The following is a 22,248-nucleotide window of genomic DNA, read 5'->3' on the forward strand; positions in this document are numbered from 1 at the left end:
GAATAGAACTACTATCCCTAAATTAAAACTGAAATTTTCTCTAATTAACAGAAATTTACAAGATTCTTCTTTGGTAGCATAAATAGAGGCAAAATTATGAAGATTTCAGAATTAGACAGAATCTTTTTCTTCCTGCACTCATCTGAATGATACTGAATCATTCTAGGTTTCCTAAAGGAAACATAAAGAGCCTTGGAATCTAGTAGTAAAATACTAATGGCTTATTTAGATGGCAACACGTAATTTAGAAATCTTGTAAGAAGCATTTTGATTGTTTCAAGGAAGGCAACAGAAAGCTACTTGCTGCAGCTACTATGAAAATGGCTTCCATCAGTATGTTTTTCTTTCTAGTCAACAAGAAGTCCCTTAACCTTAATAAACATAATATTTCTTTTTTTCTTTTAAAAAATCATGACAGGCACAAACATCTACGTATACAATGTAAAGAGAAACACTCAACTGCACAGAAATCCTCAGTTGTTTGGAACTAAACTTTTTTTTTCAAGACGTAGTTCCTCCATAAATCTGTCAATTCAAAGAATTATAATCAAGAAATGTGAGGAAATGTAATTACCACTGTAGATATGAAAAGAAAGGAGAAACTTTTTCACTGAAACCATGGCTACTTAAAAAAAGCAGTAGCAAAGCACTTCATCTGCCACTGCTTGCTGAGCATCATTATTCAAAGTTCAGCTTTTATCAGTCCAGGTGAGAGTAACACCTCAGCAACTTTTCCAGGAGAGACAATATAGATCTGTTCTTTCTGGATTGTGCAATTCTCTTTACACATGCACATCCTTTGCCTCCTGAAGAATTACAGCATTATTTATCATTTAAGGGGTTGAAAAGACCTTAAAGATCAGCAATATAAAATTTTAGTCTTTTCGTTCTGACTAAGATTGTGTCAGATCTGTGATACATATTATATGTTCTAGGTTATAAACAGTCTGTGGATGGGGAACTGGGGGGTAAAATTTTGCTATAATTATTTCATTTATTTATGGTAAATTATATTATTTACTTATAGTAAACTGTACCTGAGAAAAACTTATAAAAGATACCCAGAATTTCACAACCAGTCATATTCCTTTTTTTTTTCCTTAACTTTCTAGAGAGAAACACAAGAGGAAAAGCAGCTTCTACTCAATCCATAAATCGAATTATCCACAAATTAGAAACTTACAGTTCTAATAAGCATGAGATAATTCCGGTATCAGAGCAAATGAAACACAGTGATTAGAACTTACTATGTGCAATCCATTGTAAATATAACCAAATGAGACAAAATGAAAACAAATCCAGATATTACGAAGAAATTAAATGGAACTGTGCAATAGCAAAAATCTGAAAAAGTTCCTTATCTGACTGCCGTGAATTTTTGTTCTGTTTTCTTAACTTTGTTTTTAAACATCAGGATATATTTAGTATCATTCAAATAAAATTATGATCACTGAAGAAAATTTCAAGCAGAAATAACAACATAGCCCAAAAAAGCTAGAACCAAACAAGCCTAGATACCATTTAATTATTTCCATTTAGGCTTGAAAAGTCTTCCTATTACTAGTAAAATAGGTGCACTCTTTTACTTTCAAAGATAATGTCTCACCCAGTTTGAGAAAAGAACTAGAAAAATTTTCTGACTTTTAACTCTTTCACCGTCATCAGATTGGATTTCTCATTCTTAGCTTATTTCAAAATGAATCTTTCATAATAAAGTATTATTTTTCTTTAACTATGTAATTTAATTTTTATGATCATTTAAAAGCAACAAATTTTCCACTTTTTAAATTTTCAACGCTATCAACCAGAAATGTATAGGATTCACCCCATTTGAAGACCATTAGTCATAAGCCTACTGGTAAATTCGTAGTGAATCTCTGTATTTACATTTATTTTTCCTTTTAGTGATCTACTTTTATTCACATCTTAAATACAGCATTCCTTTAAAAGAAACAACTTTATCTGCAGGTCATGAAAACTAGCTGTCAAAGACATTTGTTTCAATACACAAACATTCCCAAACACTGTAGTATTCTGCTACAGGTTTAACCTAAATAAAGCAACTTGCATGTGAAACTTGAAGGGACAGAAGTAGCTAAACGAATGCTTTATTCATGCTTGCTCCTGAAGTTTTGTTCCATGGTGAGGAAATGATTTTAAGGCTTTTTAAAATGTTTTCATTATGTAAATCTCACTATATAGATCAAACCCTCATAGTTCCAATCACATTATGACTCTATGCAATTCATACCATTGGAGTAAAGATATTTAAGTTCTGCAGTAATTAATCCTATTACTTCTGCAGAAACAGTGCCAGGCTACTTAGAAATCTTTGTTTCTCCATCTTAATTGATGGCTACATCAAGATTTCTCTTTCATTTTTCCAATTTAAATTCATATTAGAATATGCTGACCTGAATCAATGTAATTTCCAAACAGACATTAGCTAAATTCTTTGCACTGCTGTAAGATAAACTTAGGTTTATTCAAAATCCAATGCACAGCAATAAAAATATTTTTATATTATCAGTCATGTTAAATGAAACCCCTTTGCTGAGCAACATAAAAACTTAAGGAATAGTTCTGTGTATTTATAATAAATGTATTTTGCTACTGAAGACAAAGCAATTCCAGCTTAAACACACAGATCTATCATTTTATAAACCTCTGATGATACACAAAGTAAACTTTCTATACCTGGAAGTTCTCTCTCTTCAGCACTGTCTTCCAGAGATCCAAAGGAATAGTTAGCTGGACTGATTGTAGGAGTAGAAATAAAACTTGGAGAAGCAATGGATGAGTTGATTTCAAAATAGTCATGGCTGTGATTTGTTCGGTGAAATTCCAGAGAAGATACTATTGATGTGCGCTGCTTGGGCTATAAGAAAAACAGAAGTTTGGAGTAAAAAAAATACAGACTTTATGCATTATTTTTATTAATTTAATGTTAATTTAATACATTTACATAGGGTTTCTCTCTTTTTATGATTTTTCTTTGGCCCAAAGGCTATACTTGTAACAACAAGTTCATATGAAAGGCCGTTACTTTCCAAAATTTGGATTAATCTTTTATAGCATGTTTTAATTCTAATCAATTAAATTCAAAATAAAATAACGTTTTACAACCTTGCATACAATAACTGCAATCATCATTTGCTAAGAAAGGGAGCTCTTCCCCAGCTGTGTTACTGGATGTATCTTGCAAAACAATGAGTCTACTTACAATTGTATAAAGAGATTTCCAAAATAATACCTGGCACTCATCACTCAAAAGCAACCCTCTTTTATTTATTCACTTTATAAAGAGTTGCCTGACGTATTCAAAGACTGAAATGTCTGTAAGATTAGCAGAGAAATACTAGCTAAAAAAAGGGGAATCAAACTTTCTTAATGAAATTTCATGAAATACATCTTTACTAGTTCATATCAAGCATATACTTTTGAAGCAAACCTCTGAACTAGTTTTACTTCATGTTTCAGAGCAGTTTTTGAGCACAACAAACTCAGGCTGGAACTATGCCATAAGGTACACCCAAGAATTTAGTGAAAGGTGCTCCATTTTGCTATGGCCTTTTGACAAAAAGACTAAGCTAATGCTAGTCCAAAGTAAAACCCATGAAATATATTCAGTTGCAATATCAGGTCAGGAATAAATTATTCACTCCACAGATCTGCTCCCATTGCACTGCACTACTTATTAATATAGATATAACCTTAGTGCTCTAAGTTATAGACTATAAGCCACAGACCACTGATTATTTGCTAAATAGTCTGTTGCTAATCTGCAGCACTGTTCTGGCTTCACATACAAAATATTCTAACCTCATTATGCTCCTTTCTGTTTTAGGTTCAATGACCTGAAACATTAAATGCCTTCTCTGAAATAGTCCTGCATCCCAAGCTACAGTTGTCGATATATATTTTACCCTGCACAACAGTGAAAAATATGTTGGGAATTGCTGCCCAAGGTACCTAAAACTGGATACAAATACATAGAGAAAAAGAGTAAAGGAACCTTTAACTCTTCTCATTTTAACATGCTAGGTTTAATAGGTCAAAATATTTGTAAAGGTCAAGAATTTGCTACTTATTAGTATCAAGACTAAATTACTGTCCTGGGAGCAGTCGTCCTCGGACAATGAAGCTGATCACCATTTCTTACTTAGAACTACTTATTATAATGTAGTCTATTACAGTGGAGCAATTTTCAGTTTTGTTCATGCTCTACATCATTTTTAGGTTATGAGACCTCCAATGCTTATGTTATAAATACAAAATGAGACTATTTTCACTAAAAATTTATACTTGCTATTAAAATATCAGACAAAAAAAAAAAAAGATTTGTATAATATTGTTTGCTTAAGGTGTGCTGGGCACAAAGCAAATTAACTATGTCCTGTTAAAAGTGATAAAAAATTGCAAAGGGTAAATATGGGCATTCATCTGCAACACATCTATTGTCTACTGAAGGGATTTACATTCTTTAATAATTAAAAATAGCTTTTTCTTAAAAAAAAAAAAAAAAAAAAAAAAAGACTCCAAGGGCTAGTAATTTCATGAGAGAGTTTGGTGGACTGGATAGATTCCAATACCAAACAATGTGGTTAAAAGTCATTGTTTGGGACCTACGCCAAAACAACTCTCAAGTCAGTCCAAAAATATTCGTATGTATTAATTAAACCTTAACTGCACACTTTCTTGACAACAAATACATCAGTACCCTACTTAATTCTGAAAGATAAAAAGGTCTATGATCACTTAGAAAACTTTTGCTTGCCTTTTCCTAAGCAATGGCATCTGTGATTTTGCAGGAATTCAGCTTCTGATTTGAAAAGGTGTCACCTCCATTAATGCGACGTGCAAGAACCTGGTTATTCCTTAACAAAGACAGCTTCTATACAGAGTGGTGGCCCAGCTTTCCCAAGCAGCTGCACAAACAACTGCTCAGGTCTTTTTCTATTCAGGTTTCCGAACACTGCCTTTTCCCAGCAGCAAAATGGCAGCATCTGATGTATTCTATAGCCTTCTGCTAACTTACCGCTCATCACGTGTTTCACTACACCTTACTGTAGTATTACATGATATTGTAACAACTTTAAAATCTCTGACAGGAACACCTGTGTAAGTCTCTGGGGGGAAAAAAAAAACTGTTCTGAAGCTTGTTTTACAGCTCATTTTAGTATGCAAGTGCTCATAACTTCTAAACAATATATCCATTAATAAACAGTCATGATTTTCTCTGGAGACATGGGTTTGTGATAGAAAATAAGTCTACAGCAGTTTTCAAAGATAATTATGGAAACTAGAAATATGTTTTCTATTTCTTCAAGTTAACATGCAACCATCTGCTGACCTGGGTGATACAAAATTCTTCCTACATTATTTTGGGCTGTATGGTCTCTATTTTTGTCAGTATTGTCCTAATACAAACATAGAAACCACTAGATAAGTCTAAAAAGCATATCCATTGACAAAGACATTGTCAATACAAAAGCAAAAATATATCAATAAAAATACTGGAAGACAGAGCAACAAAAGAATTTAAAATCGGGTCCCATAGGAATATTTTCATGTTAAGTCAGTAGTGAATATAATCAATGTAAGATGCCACTTTGAACACTGCTGAATCACAGCCTGAACCTCTGATTGACCACCTAAGGCAAGGAATGGAGTCAGCCCTGGGAGCACAGGTGAAGGCAATTCTCCTGTGCTACCGGAAGGGGTGGAACCTGGCTCCACCTCTCCTAGACCCATTTAAGAGCTGACTTGCCACAGAGGAAGGATTTATTTTACAGATTGATTCCCTTGTAGTTTTCTCAGTGTGCCCAGAACAAGGGTAAGCTTTCTATCCATTCTTCTTTAGAGTGATAACTTGTTTAGCCTAACTTTCTTGTATATTTCTTAATTGTAACATCCATATATTCATTGATTGTACAACTGCAAAACACAAATGGCAACAAAATATACATTCTCATTTACCTTTCTACTAAATGTACAAGTAAGAAGTTACATGCAAATTCTGTTAGACTTGCAAGCATCACTGTGAAGATGCAAAGGAACATTCAAGTATTTCTCAAAACATTCAGGAAAAAGACATTTCTCAAACTTTGAAGTACTCTGCAATACAAGCTTGCAACTCCACCTTCTCTTATCTGGAATTTGCCTACAGAGTTCCATCACAGTCTTCACGGAACTACTTCTGATAATACTCCTCTTCATTATAGTAGAATTAGACAATCCATTTTACAGATGCTGAAACAGGGTACAGAACTCTATCAAATGACAGATGTGTGATTCATTAAATCATTGTGAACCAAAAAGCCTGAGGAAATTCTGCACTGTTCCTGCTGAATTTCATCTGCCTGACATAATGTAAAAATTGGTTTCAACTTGTTTATAGCAGGCAGAGAATGTATGATAGAATAGAGAACTGAATTCACATTTTCAAATTCTAGGTAACATGTAAAATATAGACATACTAAATAAAGTAAGAGGATATAGCCCTTTCCACCAGGCTCATCTCATATACGTAGAACTATGTTAATATGGCCACGTAGCCACATGAATCTCTAACTTTGGTACTTGCCCAGATGGTTCTGTTCACCTGATTCTTTGATCAACTCAGTACCACCTCAGAAATCTTCCTTTTCTCATCTTTCTTCTTTGATTCAGACACTACTCTCTTTCCACACACTCATTTCCTTCTTATATCTAATCTCAGCCTCCTCTCTTTTATTTTAAAATTATTTTCCTTTGCCCTATCAGGCAGTGTAAAAAGTAAGTCTCCCTCTTGATTATAAGCTCCTTGTAAGTACTGTCAATCTTTTCATCCACCAGAAGTCCTTTTCCACAGAGCTGCTCTCCATGAATTTTTCTCCCAGCCTGTGCATGTACCCGGGATTGCTCTGATCAAAGGGCAACACCTTGCACTTGGGCTTGCTGAATCCTCTTAGGTTCACATGGGCCCGTTTTTCAAGCTTTCCCAGGCCCCTTTGGATGACATCCCTTCCTTATGTTGTATCAACTGCACGACTCAGCTTGTGTCATCAGTAAACTTGCTGCAAGTGCACTCAGTCCCACAGACTTGGTAACTGATAAAGATGTTGAGGAGCACCAGTCCCAAAATGGACTCCTGCTGTGGGAAACCACTTGTTATAAACCTTCACCTGAACATGCAGCCATTGACCACAACCCTCTGGCCATGACCATATTGAACAGTCCACACTTCAAACCCCTATCTTTTCAATCTCTGCTTCTGTAAAGGTTTCACACATATACTTCATTAAATCTCATAAATTAATAATTTTCTTGCTAAAAGCCTGTGAAAAAGATGGCTTCACTTTTTTCTGCCTCTAAGTACTTCAGTTCTGATCTGCAGAAATCAGCAGGCTTGATTCATTCACTGATGCTGTCAAAAGTCACTTGGTTTATAGAATCTGAAATAAGATCATCAAGTATCTTGAAAGTGTAAAATCTGGAAATTACAATGGATCTGGATTTGATTAATTTATGTAGCCTACAAGTGAAAGAATGCACTGAACCAGACTCCAGAATCAGTTATTCTGTCAAGTCTCAAAATACCATGTTAAGTAAGCTGAAGATGCTCTGCCTTTTAAACAAGATAATCTAGTCTTCTATTAACTTCATAAAATTTCATCTTAAATTCCAAGTACAATTAAAATAAAATATAGTCAGTTTCAACACTCATCTTTATATTCTTGCTTTTATTTCTCAAAATCTTAACTTAGTCTAACAGCAGAACGCAGAAATTACATAGCGACTGGCAACAAATATATCCCAAGCAGCCACAACAGGGAGCTTATAAAGCCATGAGAATAAATAATAATAATTTTAAAAAGTGGTTGCACTACTCTTATGCTTTTTTTATTCCTACTATTGTAAATTCTCTACCAATAGCATAAGGCAGTTTGAAACTAGGATAATTTTTAATGGCATTATGAAAGTGCTAGAAAATTGTTAGGCTGATTTTCAGTTTCAGGAATAATACTACTTCCATCCAGCATGAGCAGTAATTGCGTACTTCACAATGATCTCATGGTCATCTCATTGTCAGTGACACACTCAAGGATGGCACAAGCACGCACCTTTTTTCTCTAGACTGTGGTTAGAAAGTCATTTGATATGATTTGATAACATGTAAGTACAGTGCTTTCTATTCCTATGTTTCTGATCTCCCCTGGGTGTGCTACACTAGCCTCCTCCTTTAGATGTCTTTTATTGGACTCTATTAGTGAAGGCACTTCCACCTTCCATATCCAGTCTTATCTCAGATGACAAATAAGATTAGGAATGAATTAGGGGAAGAATGGTTCTTTTCCCAGTTCTCATTTACCGTGTTTTCTACATTCAGTTTAATTGCAAACACGTTGCAGCAATGCATTATGAGATGTATCAGTTCCAACAATAAAAACCATAACACCTTTGCAGTGGTTTCCTTCTTTGACAGACGTGACAAAACTATGAAAATACTGTTATTCCTGTCCTGGGAGAAGATTTCTTGAAATAAGCTCCAAATTAAGAAAAATAAATATGATACATAATAGGAATGTCTTACTCCTCACCTATAAAAGCTTTCCAGCTTTCAAAGATAAGAAAATGTTATTTTCACTTAAGCAGTTGGAAAATGGATGTTGCATTCTTAAAAAAAAAAAACAAAGAACCAAAAAACCAACTTAGTTTTCAGCTATTAGCAATATCCCATTTTGACCTACAGACTATGAAAATTGCTTATGTCACTACATTTGCATATTACAGATTTCACAGGGTCAGGGTGCTGACTGCTTTTTAGGTTGCATGCTACAGAAGGCATGCATGTGTGAAAACGCGGTCTATTTTCTGATGATGATAAAAGATTATTCAGTAACTAAGGTGCTCAAAACTACCCAGTACTATACTGAAACAAAGGGAAATGCTATGAATCTGATTGGAACCTATCACAGAACTACGAATAAGGCTTTAAGCTTTCAGGTTTTCAATGTATTACTTTCTCCAAACATTATATTTACTAGAGAAGGGCAATTGGCAGAGATTAGTTCACACCCATCTATGAAAATTAACGTTCAGTGCAGGGTCTTCGAAGAGAAAAACTGCCTATTGGGAATGGACCTTCACCCACTGAAATTTCAAACTAGGCCCAAGAGAGAGAATTATACAGGTCCATAGCTTTACAGAGATTATGTTAAGAATTTAACAGTATAGATTACTTGAATTCAAGAGTTCTGAGACTTCTGACGCTATTTAATTCACTAGCATCAAAGTACATATCTACCATTCAGTATTCAAGTGATCTTTATACTCAGTGTTTCACCAACTCTGAACATTACAAATTCAGATATGAAAAATGTCCAGTTATTCTGTATCATTTCCATTTACGCTGAAATAGGAAACTGAATCAAGACAATTCTTCTAGGTATAGAGCCAGCTTCAACCAAGAAAATGGATGCATGTTGAAGAGATATTTTCAAAGAATTCCTTACAACAGAGTATTCTTCACAGAATCATCAAGATTTGAAAAAGAACTATAAGATCGTCCAGTCCAATCATTCTTGTGCCTTCATTTAGTCCTGTGCTTTTGTACATTGTTGAACAGTGATTTAATGTAATCACATACACTGCTTGCTATTTTCATTAGTACTCTGTATTGGATAGTTATGTTTATGTTTTCATATTAGCTCAGCTCTAATTAAAATAATATAAATAGAATTGTGTTTTATAGTCATGTGTCAAAGGAGGTATTTTGCAATGCATTTTTTCAATAAGATTTTGTTTAAAGTTTCACTAAGTATTCACACATTATCCTTTATGCTCTAAGGAAATTTTTTGATAATATCCTCTTATGGATCTATACATCTTCTACCCACTAATTCTATAGTAAAATAGAGAAAAAGGAAAATTCATCCTGTGAGGTAATTCCAACCATGTATTGTTTTTTTTGGTACTCAGTACCATGAGATAAAATAATTTTATGACGTCTGTTCTATCTTCAGTCATGAACACATGAACACTAACCACATCTTAATGGACTGACAATAGATCTCTTCCTTCTTTGTTTTCTTTTAGTTTTTAAGACTACTTGAGAGCAGTATTTATCTATTTGTTTCTTTGTTCACTCATTTCAACACCACCAGAATGAGAAGATATCAAATTTTTTGCAGTAGATTTGCATAGATATTTCAAGGGTCTATAAACAAAAGTAAACAGAGAGAATTTTAAAAAATATCTACCACCATATGATCTGGCACATCCTCTTTTGTGCCTGGCCAAATAAAGCAGGGGAAGAACGTGGCCCATACCACTGTCTTCAAGCCCAGCTTGCCAGGTTTATCTTTTTCTGCTCTCTGTCACCCATCTGCCCTCAGTTTACTGCTGGGAGGCAGGAACCTTTGGTCCTTCCTGCAGCTGCTTACACATACCACACAGAGTAGTTAACATGCTGTTTTTCTCAGGGGGTAATATTACATGCACAACCCTCTGTGAAGAAAAATATATTTGCGAGTCTATAAATGAAAATAACAATAAAAGTTGAAGGACAAACCTCCGCTGGCAGTTTCATACAAGCTACGAAAGCCTGCCCAGTGCAAAGCTAGCTGGTGCTAGTAACCCAGTCTGCCTTTCACTGGCCAACTCACTATCACTTTCCTGTGCTGAGTGCATGAGAAAAATGAGTAAGGAGAAAGGACTGACAGCTGTTTTGTAAATGTATATTGTCCCTGTTTTGCATCTATTTAAAATCTGTTTATTTTGCTAGAAATGTGTAAAGATTCTGACAGACAACAGTTAACTAGTGATTTTGTATGTATTGTATATCGTGGTTTTACATGAGTGATGAGAGGTCAATCAAGAGTAGAAACCCATTACATTACCCTACAAAGAGCCTTCCAGGTAAAACAATGCAAAAGGCATTGAATAAAGGAATGAAATACTATAGGTAAATTAACATTTTTGCAAACATCATATTGCGTTGACATCATTTGAGATGATATCTTTAGGGCTGAGATTAGATAAACTGAAAAAAAAAGAAGGGAGAATATTCAGAACACTGACGAAATGACCAGAAAACACACAAAGAAGGATGAAAAATCAAGGGATTTGAATGCTGTAGTGCATTCAACTTCTATTCATATAAGCATACAGATTTACAGCTTACATTAAGCACCAGCCTACATGAGTCCTGTCGTTTTCTGCACAGGCAGTAGACCCACAAGACAGAGAGATTAGTGAGTGGTCTGAGCATAGACACTGCACAGCTAGCTTTTGTTCTGCAGAGTGATGAGAATACTGGGAGTCAGTAAATAGTATTATTTAAATTTGGACATAGCTCCCCAGAATCTGCTGAATCCATTCAGAGTTAACTAACAGGAGAACATCACCATTCAGTGTTCTGGGTCCATCTGTTGGCAATATCATGATGGAAACAGCTTTTTAATTGCTATTTTCAATAAGCTATCACACTACAGCTTGTTCCAACACTATTCCAATACCTTTCTGTTTGCTTGCCACCTACTATAAAAAACAGCTTAAAGGAAAGGAGGGGTATTAGTACTGTACTGATGTAGTGTGGGAGGGACAGAGAGACTATGGGAACGAACAAAACTAGAAGTAACTATAAAAAGAGAAAAGAAGATGAAGCTGTTATTTTAGACCCCCTGCAATCTAGATTTAAACCAGGATGTGGAACCCAAACTACTTCAGTGTCACAGAGGAACAGTCTGCACCAGCCAGTGGTTAGAATTATTGTGCATTGATATTGTCAGCCACAGGAAGCTAGCTAATGACTCCTCAGAGAGAAATGGCAGGTACACACAGCAATTACCTTTTATTTTCTGAACTGTGTGCTCCAATGAGCACTGAAAGAAGTTCCACCTCCACCACTGTAACATGTACACTTGTGCAGTACCAAAGCAATCAACTCTACACAATTCTTATAAAGAAACCACATATCCATCAGCTTGCTTCTCACGTAAGGTGCAGCAACATACTGATCAGGCAAAACCTAGATCCACTAGTATCAAAGTGGCCCAGCAGCAGTGATCAGATCAGCAATGAAAATGCATCTGAACACAGAAATGGGTAGGAGGGAAGTCTTTTTTTTTTTTAAAGATTCACATCAACAGCGTTTTACAACTTGGTGGCTAGTTGTCAGAGCTCAATTTGGCAGATCTTTTTAATTAGGGGAACTAATTAGGGTACCCTGAGATCTCTTCTGACTGACCTATGCTGTTACATGATCTTGTGATTCTAAAATAAACTCTTCCATGCAGGTTATTGCCATACTACTGAATCCAGTTCTAAGTTCTACTAATTTCAAAGACAGCTCATAGATGAGGCCCAAGATAAGCCAGAGAAATATTAAAACTTCCAAATTGAGAAACATGGACAGCTTCTCTTCTACCTTAACACAAAACAAAATGCTATCACAGTGCAGTAGGGAGAATTTTTTTACACTATGATCTCACTAGGGACCATAGACTATAAAAAATGTCACCACTCTTCTGCTCCAAATGCCTACCTGACCTGCTTTTCTTAAAATACTGTACTCCTTAAAGAGCTACAAGGTGGCACCCTGATATCAATATGCTGAAGCACACTGTTTACAAATACATTAAAATGTTTATAGTTATGATGTGTGAAAGTTGAGAAATAATGCAACATAAGAAGGTAGGTAAAGTCAAGAAAGTATAAAATATATCAGATCATGTAAATAGAGAGAGAAGAAAACCTGAAAACGTAATGTGCTATTAATGCTCAAAAAATAGAACATAACCTTGGAAGAAAACCAGTAGTACATAAAAATAGAGAATGTTACATAAAGATTTAATTGTCTAATGCTAGAATAATTTGCTAATAGACATGTACACTGTTGAGCTCATTCATAAAATATTCTCTATTGTACTGTTATAAAAACAGTTTCCTAAGTTGTATTCTGCTTATCTATCTTTGATCTGTAAATATGTGTTTAGTGACAATATCCTCATAGAATACGTGTATCATATTCTGCTTTTATAATGAAAAATACAACTAACAGGATGCTTATGGTGATCACCTACCTGAGGACGTATAACTTTTACTATGTTTTTAAGAGCAGTGTCTGGTGATGGAGGAGAGCAGTCTGGCGTTGGACCTGTAGAGCTGTTTCTATGGCTACCAGATCCTGGTGCAGTAATTGCTACCTGAGGTGCATTATCTGTGAATAAAAATAGAATGTATGTGAAGTTACCAATACTTTATACATTTTAAAATAAAAAAATACTTTTAAAACAAAGTGTTACTCAAAACACTATTTCAACTTCCAAACACTACTGAAAAAACATAAATGTTTTTGGTAAAGAATGTACTATACATCTGTATTTATTTTTTCAGTACATACATTTATTCCATGTTAAGTCAAAATACAGCATACAAAAATCTCCACAAATATATTACATTCGTTACTCTGAATTACTAATCGTGAATCTAGGTGCTATCCTTGAAAACAGACTTTTTGATGCAATTCATGTCATTCTGGCAATTCCTAACATTTAAGACACAGTTCAACAAATTATAAAAACACATACTTGGAGCATGCCAACAGCCATCAGTCACAACTTTCCTGAACACCATGAGGAACATAACTGATTAGAGAGGATTAGTTATACAGAAACGTGCTCAGCTTCTCAGATGAAATTTACATCCTTCCTAGAGCTGCGTACTACAATCTGACTTCCTAGCAGGATCTCATCCAGATAACCTACACCTGGCTTGGAAATATCTACATGCATGCAGGTACGTGAGGAGCAGACGTTCAGAAACATTTTGTGATGCTGTTATCATTTTAAAGCACAGTGAAGGGCCATTAAAGGGACTGAAAATGTCATTCTTACATACAGTTAGAACAATGTGAAGTTAGTGAAAAACATTTCAGAGCATAGATATAACTTCCCAGCTGTGATGGTAACCAAGCACCAGAATGACTTAGCAGGAGGCCAAAAGCTTTGCATTATTTCATGCTTTTAGAACTGTATCATTGAAGTTATGGTTTAGTTCATATTCTGGATTTTTTCCTCTGAGAGTGCATGGTCAAGGTGGTCTTTATGAGCTTGTGAGTTTACTGAGTACCTTTCTTTCTAGGTCACAAAGACACATCACCTCAATATGCTATAACACCTGCCATTCTACATTACATTGATTACATTCCAATCTCATTTGTAAGAGCCTACAGGGCTCACATTTGAAAGCCTATTTATTTGCAGTTTAGATGAACTGTCAACCCATCCTTTCACTCTGTGGGCAAATCCACTACAAAAACAGACAAACAAAAGCAGCTGCAGTGCCATGAACTAGATAATTTTTTAATAAGGATTTGACGAGAAGACATCCAAGAAGGCCTTTCTCATAGTGAGAATGAATGTTAAACAGTTCTAGGAGACACCAAACAACAGATTATGGTACTGCCAAGACACACAGTGATACAGATACCATCTAAGAAGCTTAGAAATAACGTCCAGAAGGATAAATGTTCTACATGAGTCTGGCTAAGTGTACTTACTGTAGTTAGTTATTTGCTTACTGTTGTGAGAAACAAGCAGAAAGATTGATTCAGATAAACCATAGATTGATTCTGAACCTTTGAAGAATAAAACCTCTCTGGTATTTTAGCTGTCTGTGGGTTTCAGTCACTGCTCTTCCACAGTGAAGCCCATGTGGCTATGCTTAAGCACGGCTGCCCTTTAGCTATTAAACACCTGAAAGCCTTTACAGTGAAGTCAGGCAATCTTGCAGTTGGGGGAAGTGTTTTAAGGATGTTTCTTTCAAAGGCCAGATAGTCATAAAAACAGATTGATATTGATGGTAATTAATAACTTTTTTTTTTTTTTTTTTGTGCTCCTTTTCAATCTGTTTTAAGCCCTTGACAACACTCTTTTGTTTACTCACTCTTTAAATATGCAGCAGAGGTAACAGAGGTCTTGTATGAACAAGATTTTGACTTTTTCCACAGGGATCTGAAGCTTCTTCTCAATCCTGTTCAATAACAGGTCACTAAAGGCTGGTCCTACTACAGTTCTACCTCAGAAGCATGGAATTGACTGGAAGTGAAATTCTTGGAATGAAGATTTATTGGAAGATATTCACACGGGGAGACAGAGCTGTTAAATGTCTCTCTAGATAAAGCTGAGAAAGAAGTTCTTCAGCTACAGTGCATGCATAAATATACATAATATTCCACACTCACAAAAAAGAGTAGATACAGTCTTTCCCTCATAAGGAAATAAAGTGGTGGTATAAAAAAGGATCAGGCTTTTAGAATCTTAAAAAAGAAAAATAAAAAAGTAAAAAAATAAAAATAAAAATAAAAAAGAAGGGTTAACAAAAAAGCACAAACAATATTTTTCTTTAAAATAAACATCCCAGAAGAAAAATCCAACTGCTCAATATTTCAGGCCTTCAGTTCTCCCTCAAGGGAAGAAAGCATTTGACATGTAATGGTTTCTTGTAAACAATTTCTTTATTGTGGGCAGCTGTTTATTTTCACAGTAGGATCTTCCCATTAGGCAACCAATAATGATTTACTACCTAGGCCTGTTTCATCAGGCAGAAAATATCACCATCAAGTTAGCTACTGCAATCAATTTAGGGGACTTTTCCTGTTACATATACAGCACTCATTTCATTAAGAATAAATTGAAATATATTCTCTTTTGTAATTAAATGATATAATAATTATGTTTTCATATTTTTTTTTCTTTTTTTGCTGGTGAGAAAACTAAACTTTTTTTTTTTTAACTTTTTTTTTTTCCTTTAGGTAACCATAACTGTATCACTGGAAGTTTTAGTGCATCCTTTCATCACATAAAGAATTTACCCACCAAGTTTACCGAAGGAAGATTAACTACTCTACTGAATTTCTGACTGGTGCTATAGACTGGGCCAAAATGCTGACAGAGCTGTCATTCTCTTCTAGTTTCAGCCTCAAGTTACAATAAGTGAAGAGATGTTACTGTACAAGTCAGATAACAGTAGATTCTGGGGATCATCTGGCAGTTAAATTACTGAAGTGCAGTATGTTCTAATAATATTCTTTCCTGCCTCCATCATACATGACAAACTGATACAGGAATGATGTTACTGGAGTCAATTCTGATTTAAAAAAAAAGGATACTAAAGGCAAAGGAAAAAAAAATAGGGAAAGGAAAATACACCATTTTCACCATTTTGTTATTCCTGTGTTCAAAAGAACCAAAATAATTTGTCAGCCTAGGTTTTGAAGGGCTATCATCAAATTTACCAAAATCTCACTGAAAAGACGGTTATTCTTAAACTTCTCATAGGATTAGACAGGTTTCCAGATCTGAAATCTTAATACTTCTCAAGATTTAGTGCACTACTTCTCCCAGTTTCTGAAGTACATACAGAACAGGTAGCTAGTATAAACAGCAGTGGTCACACTCATGCTTCTAAGAAAAGAGATACAGCGTCTCTATCTTTTCTGATTAATCTTTTCCTTGCACAATAAAAAGATGACAATTGATGACATAATTGCTTGGAAGTTGAACATCACATTGTTCCTGCCGCTATTTAAGAGAATATTTTTACATTCAAGGTACACTAATATTTCAATTGGAGATACGCCCTCTGATTGTATACAGGTGAATTGATTTCATTTACACAAAAATATGAATATTGAACAAATTCCACCAAATTCCAGAAATTCAGATCAGGCTTTTACTGGTCTATTTCTGTTATTCCATATTTCATCAATTGCTATTTTATATATTCTTTGGAAAAAAAGCCAAAAGAGAAATTTCAGGGCATTGAAAAAGAAAAAGGTTATGTAATTGGGTTTTTGAAAAGATAAGATAAAGAAAAGATATGAAAGTTTTAAAGTCATTTGCTATGGGATGTTTACTTCTTACAGCATCTATTTATGAGGGTTATAAGGAAGGAAGGAAGCAGCAAGCGAAGCACCTCACAAGATCTCTTTTTCACCACACTGTCATATATAATAAAACTGTGAAAAAAGACGCTTTTTGTTTTACATGTACAAGGGCTGACTGAAAGATAATACCTGCTATTTAATTATGTTGACCCATGATGTCAGCACAGATATTCGTGGTACAGCGGTGGGGGATGAGCCTTCCCACCAATATCCCATTACACTTTGTTGCTGTGTGACAGATGGCAGCAGAGGGGCAGCGTGACAAAATGGCATCTGATAAGGAAGTGCACATGAAGCAAAAGTGTGTTACTGAATTCCTCCATGAGTTAAAAAATTGCACCCACTGACATTCATCTGTGCTTGCTGAGTGCTTCTGGAGATCAAACAGTGAATGTGAGCACAGTGGGGAGGTGGGTGGCGTGATTCAGCCAGGGGCACAGTGACATGAAAGACAAGCCATGTTCTGGATGCCCATGCAAATGTCACACCACGACGAAATGAAGAGTGTCTCCATCAGTTCATGTTACTGAATCTGTGGATTATGACAATGGAATTGTGTACAGGGCTGCATACTGGCTTCAAAGCATTGGAAATGAAGGTGGCAATGTTGGAATATGACTAAGTTTGTGTCAGGTGGGTCCCACAAATGCTCACAAGAACAGAAAGAGCACCATATGCAAGTTTGTCAGGACCAACAGAATCAATACGAGGCTGAAGGTGACAGTTTCCTGGATTGCATCATTATGAGTGACGAGACATGATGTCACCATTGCGAGCCAGAGTCAAAATGGCAGTGCGTGAGTGGCAACACATGAATCCTCATTGAAGACAAAGTTCAAGACACATCCCTAAGTGACTAAAGTGATGTGCACTGTCTTTTGAGATAGGAAAGGGTAATCTTTCAGGATTTACTAGAGCTCAGACAAACCATCAATTCTGATTATCATCATGACACTAATTAAACTGAAGGTGCAAACTTCCAGAGTCAAGTGAAAGAAGAAGACAACCTTTGTCTTGCAACATACCAGGCCGCATACCAGTCTGAAGGCAATGGAGCACATTGCCAGTCTTGGCTTCATTAGCACACTTGTTGAATAGCCTAGATTTGGGGCCTTCTGACTTGAGCTGATGAAAAACTGTATGGGCGACATCTTCCTTGCAATGCAACATCAAAGCAGCTGTGAAACAGTGTGTTCCCTCTGCTGGTGCAGATTTTTACAAGTGAGGCATGCATGCTCACGTTTATCACCAGCAGCATAGTGATATTGTGCTCTATCTGTTGTAGTTTCCATAGAAATAAATTGGAGGTATTACTTCTGAAGCAACTATGTAATTAGTCTTGTTCATAACAATATTTTTAATTGTGAAGGTTCATTATCATCATATGTAATAAAAAAGGTATTATATAAGAATTAACATCATAACCAATCTTTTCATAGAAATAAAAGTAGGTCTGCTGTTGCTGCCTTTACATGATTCATCTGCAATGCAGTCTCTCAGTAAAAGAATTTCTGAATAAAATAAAAAAAAAGTTCATTACATATTGTGTTATACCTGCCTATTTAGTAAGACTGATTTTTGAAAGAGAAATTCGGGGCCTAATGCCAAATTTCTGAGCTCATCTATTGGTAACTAAATTGCTTTCCAATGAAATGGCAGTAATTTTTTTTTTCTCAAAACTAATCAGAAACTGAACTTCAGATTCACATGATGTGATTTCTCTAAATGCAGCTGCAATTTAGTAAAATTCCCCTTAAAATCAATGAAAACCATTTAATGCAGATTAGAATTTCGAATATACTCCATGTATAGATAAATTATAATGAAGAAATATTGGGCCAGAGGAACACAGAAACTAGAAAGAAGGAAAATTTTTTTGATAATACTGAGAAAGTATGCTTTAGCTCTGAAGTCTAGAAAGCTACCTCATGCATTGAGTTTGTATGCAAGTAAGACCAGATTAAATTGCCAAAGCAAAGTTAACAATGGAATTTCAATAGCATCAGCTCAGGTCATCCAAAAGCATTTCAAACATCAGTGAACAGTTACGTATTGACAACTGAATCAACAACCAGAACTGCATGTGACGAATCCCAACTCCATACTCCTACTAATTTAACCATTTTTTCCTAAAAGTTCTCATGCAAATGAGTTAACTTGTTTGTAGCATTACGGTAAAAGATCACTGAAAGGTTTTTTTTGTTTTGTTTTTTTTCTCTTTTCCTGAAGTTTATTGGATAACAGGTCAACAAAAGAGATGAATGCAAGTAGTTCCTATTATCATCTTTAGTATGCTGTAAAAACAAACTCTGAAGTTGCGACAATGGAGGTTCAGGCTGGATATCAGGAAAAGTTTCTTCACCAAGATGGGGGTCAGGCACTGGAACAGCCTCCCCAGGGAAGTGGTAATGGCAATAAGCTTGCCAGCTTGCCACCTGGACACTGCTTTTAGCCATGTAGTCCGATTGTGGGGTTGTACTCTGCGGAGCCAGAAGTCAAACTCAATGATCACTATGGGTTATCATTATCACTATTATGGTGTCAGACAAAATCACAAAGATATTATCTGTTTAACTGAAACTGTCAAGAAAGCATGCATTGGGAATTTTGCCTTTTACTGTGTTGTACGATATCAGTAGTCAACTAGTGGATAACTGACTTCTGTCACATGTATGTTAAACACAGAAAAATGCCTTTATGGATAGGAATAGACCATACCACCACAGTTCAACATAACTGTTTCACCTAAAATTCCACCCCACTATCAAGGCACTGTGAGGAAAAACTGCTCCATATTAACTATTAGGCAGATACCAATATACCAGTACCAACTAGAACAACTCCCATATTCCAGAAATATGCTTATAATTAGATTTCTACTCAGAAATAAATCTTCACAATGGAACACACACTTAATCAGTAGTCTTCCACTGTCACTGAAGAATCTAGAACTACATGATATGCTACACATCTAACGATTTATATACATATGTACACATATACTTACTAAATTCTGAAACTCCTGAAGATTTACATCTTTACACATCTAAATACAAACAAAATAACATGCAAAGCTTAATCACTGTGACCTTTTATTAGCTCTAGAATGTAATGCTCAGGGCCTGGATAAACTTTTACACTGGCACTCCAGGAGAAAGAAAGGGGTGGAAAATGAATGTGCACATGCACACATAAAGACAGATGCATTGCCACACATATCTAATGACAACAACCTCAAAGGCTAATTGAACCACTGAGACTGTAACTTCATTTTATTCCCCAAGCACTACATAGTTTAGATGACTCCATACACTACTCCAAAAGTAGGTGGGCCAATACCCCATGCCTGTTTTGGATACTGTAGCATTGGGCAATAAAACAAACAGCTTTGTGCTCCAAATGGCTTGATGTTGTAACGGATCAAAATGGTTTTTAGTGTGATCTCAGGACAGATCTAAGTTTGATCTGCTGCAGCAGATTCAGTTTGCTGACCTATTAGAAAACCACTAGAAAACCATTTATGAAATCCAGTCTACGATCTTTAATCTGTCTTTAGAAAACATACAGCAGGCAACTGTTGGAAATGTTGGAATGCTTTTGTCTATACAAGTTATAGCTCTTCTAAACAGCAATGGATGCATAAAACTCTGAAAAGAAACAGATAAATCATCTTTCTCAGACAGAAATCAGCCATAAATTCAAAAGAAATCTTGGAAGATTATAAAAGGAGATAAATGGGCAATTATACTGTTTGTGTATGGTCAGTCACTGGTAGACAAATTTAAGTGTCTCCCTGCAGAGGTAACAGCCACCAGTTCATTGACTAGTTGAGAATTAAACAACATCCTGCTTGTTATGGATACAAGAGAGAGATTTTAGTGTTCTTCAGTAATGGTATCTCTTCTAAGTCGGGATTATCATCGAGTTTAAAAAAAATCATAACCTGAATGAAAGAACACTTGTCAGTTACAAACTCACTGGAGTGACAGACAAAGCAGTATTTTCTCTTTCCAGCAATAATCAAAGATAAGGAGGCTTTATCAGGAATATAGAAACATACAGGGGAGAAGACTAAGAAATTTGCCCAGATGATGACTCAAGGAAACTTTCCTACTGTTGCTAAGCTTTCTCTAACAGGAAGAAAGAAACCCAGGCTTTCTTCAAGAATCACCTGCACCTCATTCTGTGGGATTAAACAGAATTTGGTCACAGTGCTCTTACTGAGTCTTTACAAAGGGCTCACTAACACTCAGTTAACACACTCTAGGGAACAACAAGGAGAGCCGGCCCATTGCTCTAGAACATGTCCAAAGATAGATTTCAGTGCCAGTCCTAGAACAACATATCTCAACATTCTGCATGAATTCAGCACTACTTAGGCTCTGCTCATTCTTGTGGGACAATCTGGGCTGCTGGGTTCCACCAGCAGTAAATATACAAAGCAGGAACCTACAAGAAGAAGTAGGAAGAAATTAACAGACTGAAAACTGAGAAGAATAAGACATGAAATAGTAGGAATTTCCCTGTTTGATACAAAGCTGCCACATATAATATTTCTTGAATTACATGAGATAAAAATGTAATGTCTCCTACAAGATCCAGGCCTACTGCAGCGATCCACAGGAATTATAATAAGGTAAATTAAGCCAGGCTGCAGTTCAAGGAGAAAACCTGGAAAAAATTTAGAAAATCTACTATTTTATCAGAAGAAAGACATGCATGTTCTAAAGTCCCCCAATTGAGGAAATAAGCAATTTCCAATAGTACAGTATTTAACTTTAAAATTGTTCTAACTTGATTACAGCCCCAAAGGAATTTGCTTCTAGATAACTATTTAATATGGGACAAATCTAGGAATTACAGATAAGGACGAGCATGTATTTCAGGATTTCAAGGAATGAACAATGCAGAAAAATTTCAAAAGAGCAGATGGAATATGGAACAATAGAGTCAGTAGGTAGCTAAACTGGATGCATACAGAGAACAGTTGGACTGGGCTGTTTGAATTTGCTCTTTTGAATTTGCTTTGTTTCCTGAACACTTAAACCTGAATAACCATTGTTCTGAGCAGGATTGTAAATACATATCTGCAACTGTCTTGTTGAAAGCACTTGAAGCTATAACTGGTCCAATCTTGGATGTGGCAGCTATTTCAGGATAGTGTTTGGAATTAATTACCAGTGAAGTGCATTCCAGTGGCAACAGGGAGTCTGCTTAGTTGTTTCTGTATCATCCACAAGAGCTGGGTATGACTATCGTCAACTTCTTATTTCCTCTAATCACCCACCTGCACAAATAGATTTTGGAACTGCTTC

The 22,248-nt window shown here is 35.6% G+C and overlaps 1 protein-coding gene across 1 annotated transcript in view; it reads right to left on the bottom strand.

Annotated features, from left to right (window-relative positions):
- Nucleotides 1–22,248, bottom strand: part of ANKS1B (ankyrin repeat and sterile alpha motif domain containing 1B) — a 405,586-nt gene that overhangs the window by 254,431 nt on the left and 128,907 nt on the right. Inside the window, exons 11-12 of the mRNA XM_042890329.1 lie at nucleotides 13,068–13,204; nucleotides 2,698–2,878 (exon numbers count right to left, since the gene is read on the bottom strand). Coding sequence (XP_042746263.1) covers nucleotides 2,698–2,878; nucleotides 13,068–13,204 — 318 coding nt within the window. The remainder of the gene's footprint in view (nucleotides 1–2,697; nucleotides 2,879–13,067; nucleotides 13,205–22,248) is intronic.

This window comes from Lagopus leucura, unplaced genomic scaffold (genome assembly GCF_019238085.1).
Source record: "Lagopus leucura isolate 7727_CA_CO unplaced genomic scaffold, USGS_WTPT01 Super-Scaffold_100159, whole genome shotgun sequence".
Taxonomy (NCBI): Eukaryota; Metazoa; Chordata; class Aves; order Galliformes; family Phasianidae; genus Lagopus; species Lagopus leucura.